This window comes from Propithecus coquereli, unplaced genomic scaffold (genome assembly GCF_000956105.1).
Source record: "Propithecus coquereli isolate 6110/MARCELLA unplaced genomic scaffold, Pcoq_1.0 Scaffold111, whole genome shotgun sequence".
NCBI classification, from domain to species: domain Eukaryota; kingdom Metazoa; phylum Chordata; class Mammalia; order Primates; family Indriidae; genus Propithecus; species Propithecus coquereli.
Window position 1 is genome coordinate 7,977,543 of NW_012135081.1, and position 2,440 is coordinate 7,979,982.

A 2,440-nucleotide genomic window follows, 5' to 3' on the forward strand; every position below is an offset into this window, starting at 1 on the left:
TCTGTTGCCTGGGCTAGAGTGCCATGGTGTCATCATAGCTCACTGCAACCTCAAACTCCTGGGTTCAAACGATCCTTCTACCTCAGCCTCCCATGCCTGGCTAATTTAAAAAATTTTTTTGTAGAGACAGGGTCTCACTGTTGCCCAGGTTTGTCTCGAACTCCTGACCTCAAGTGATCCTCCTGCCTCGGCCTCCCAAAGTGCTGGGATTACAGGCATGAGCCACTGCACCTGGCCTATTATTTTATAATTTTTAATTTAAATTTTGAATAAGTCTTACATACACATGTGACAAAATTCAAACAACATAAAAAGGTATACAATGAAAAATAAGCCTCCTTCTTACCCCATTTCCCCAGCCACCCAGTTCCCCTTTCAGAAGGCAGCCATTATTACCAGTTTCTTGTGAATCCTTCCAAAAACATTCTATACATGTATAAGCAAGTACACATATACATGCATACTTTTTTTTAAATGTATGGTAATATACTATACATACTGCTCTATACCTTGCTTTTTTTTTTGTTGTTGTTGTTGTTAATACTAAGTCATAGAGATCCGTTCATATAAGCACATAAAGATTTATCTCGGGGAGGGGGGAGGAGGGGATGCGGGAAAACCTACCTTACTGGTACAATGAACACTATCTGGGTGATGGGCACAATTGTAGCCCTGACACAAGCATTACAAAAGTGATCCATGTAACCAAAAACATTTTTACCCTCATAATATTTTGAAATTAAAAAAAAGATTTATGTCATTCTTTTTAACAACTGTATAATTTGTTTTAGGGACATGCCATAATTTATTTAGCTGGGCCTCTGTTGGTAGACATTTAGGGTTGTTCTAATCATTTACTGTTACCAACAGTTGAATTACCTTGTATTTATATTTTTTGCATATGTTCAGTATCTCTGTAGGATAAATTTTTAGAAGTGAAGGTCATAAGGTATATGCATTTAAAAATGTAAGAGCCAGTTTCCTTTCACAGAGCTGGCCCCAGTTTGTATAGATCTTCACCAGTCGTACATGCCAATGTCTATTTACTCACATTTTCACCAAGGCAGTGCATTGTCTAACTATTTTATTTTGGCCCTTTTGATAGGTAAAAATGGTGTTTCGTAGTTTTAATATGCATTTTGCTTATTAACAGTGAGGTTGAGCATCGATTTCTGTGTTTACGAGCCATTATAACATCATTTTATGATGTTATATTTTATGATAGTGGTATAATTTACATACAGTGCAGAAATCTTAAGCAAACAGCTTGACAGATTTTATGACGTATGTAGACACCCACTACCTAGATCAAGGTCTAGAACATTTCTGTTGCCCCTGAAAACTCCTTCATGCCCCCTGCCAGTCAATACCACTAATATATTGTTACCACAATAGCAGGTATCTGCAATTTTGACTTCTAGCACTAGACATATGTTCTGTCCATTCTTGAACTTCATATAAAGGGAATAATGTAGTACGTACTCTTTTGTGTTTGAATTTTTTCAACATGTTTTTGAGATATATTGATACTCTATTTATTGATGTTCTATTATATCATTTTATGTAGCAGCAAAGAATAAAATATATGCACATGCCATAATTTAATCAATTCCTTAGGTTAACCAGTGCCCTAAATGTTACTCCTTTAAGTTGTTTTCAATTTCTCATTATTATAAGCAGTGCGATAATAAGCATGCTTGTAGCTAAATCTTTGCCCATGTGTGTGATTTCCATAGTATGAATTTGTAGAAGTAGAATTTCTGGGTCAAAATTTAAGCCTTTTGATTATGCATTTCTGAGTTGCCCGCGTAATAGTTGTATGGATGTATTCTCCTACCAGAAAAGCATGAGGGTTCTCCTTTCCTTAGACCCTTATCTACACTGGATACTACCATTAAAATTTTGTATTCTAATTTAATAGGTGAAAAGAGATGTTACTGTTTCAGTTTCTTTTCTTGGAAAATGTTGAGTATCTTTGTTTATTGAACATTTGTATTTCTTTTTCTATTGTTAGTACCTAGCTCTTGTCCATTTTTTTCTGTTTAGTTTTTGTCTTTTTGTTACTAATTATTATTATTATTATTTCTTAGAGACAGGGTCTCGCTCTGTCACCTAGGCTGGAGTACAGTGGTATGATCATAGCTCACTGCAACTTTAAACTCCTGGGCTCAAGTGATCCTCTGGCCTCAGCCTCCCAAGTAGCTGGCACACACCACCACACCTGGCTAATTTGTTATATTTTTTGTAGAGATGGGGTCTAACTATGTTGTCTAGATTAATCTCAAACTCTTGGCCTCAAGTGATCTTCCTGCCTCAGCTTCCCAAAATGCTAGGATTACATGTGCGAGCCACCACATCCAACCTCTTTTTGCTACTAATTTATGAGAGTTTTTTATGTAGCAAGACTATTAATCTCTGTTGTAAAACTTAAGTTTTTTAT

At 35.9% G+C, this 2,440-nt stretch overlaps 1 protein-coding gene across 3 annotated transcripts in view; it reads left to right on the forward strand.

Moving 5' to 3' along the window:
* Positions 1–2,440, forward strand: part of KIF5A (kinesin family member 5A) — a 28,636-nt gene that overhangs the window by 7,011 nt on the left and 19,185 nt on the right. Inside the window, exon 2 of one of the 3 annotated variants that reach the window (XM_012651833.1) lies at positions 442–444. The exons of the other annotated variants lie outside the window; for them this stretch is intronic. Within the exon in view, the coding sequence (XP_012507287.1) occupies positions 442–444 (3 nt within the window). The remainder of the gene's footprint in view (positions 1–441; positions 445–2,440) is intronic. 3 annotated transcript variants of the gene reach the window in all.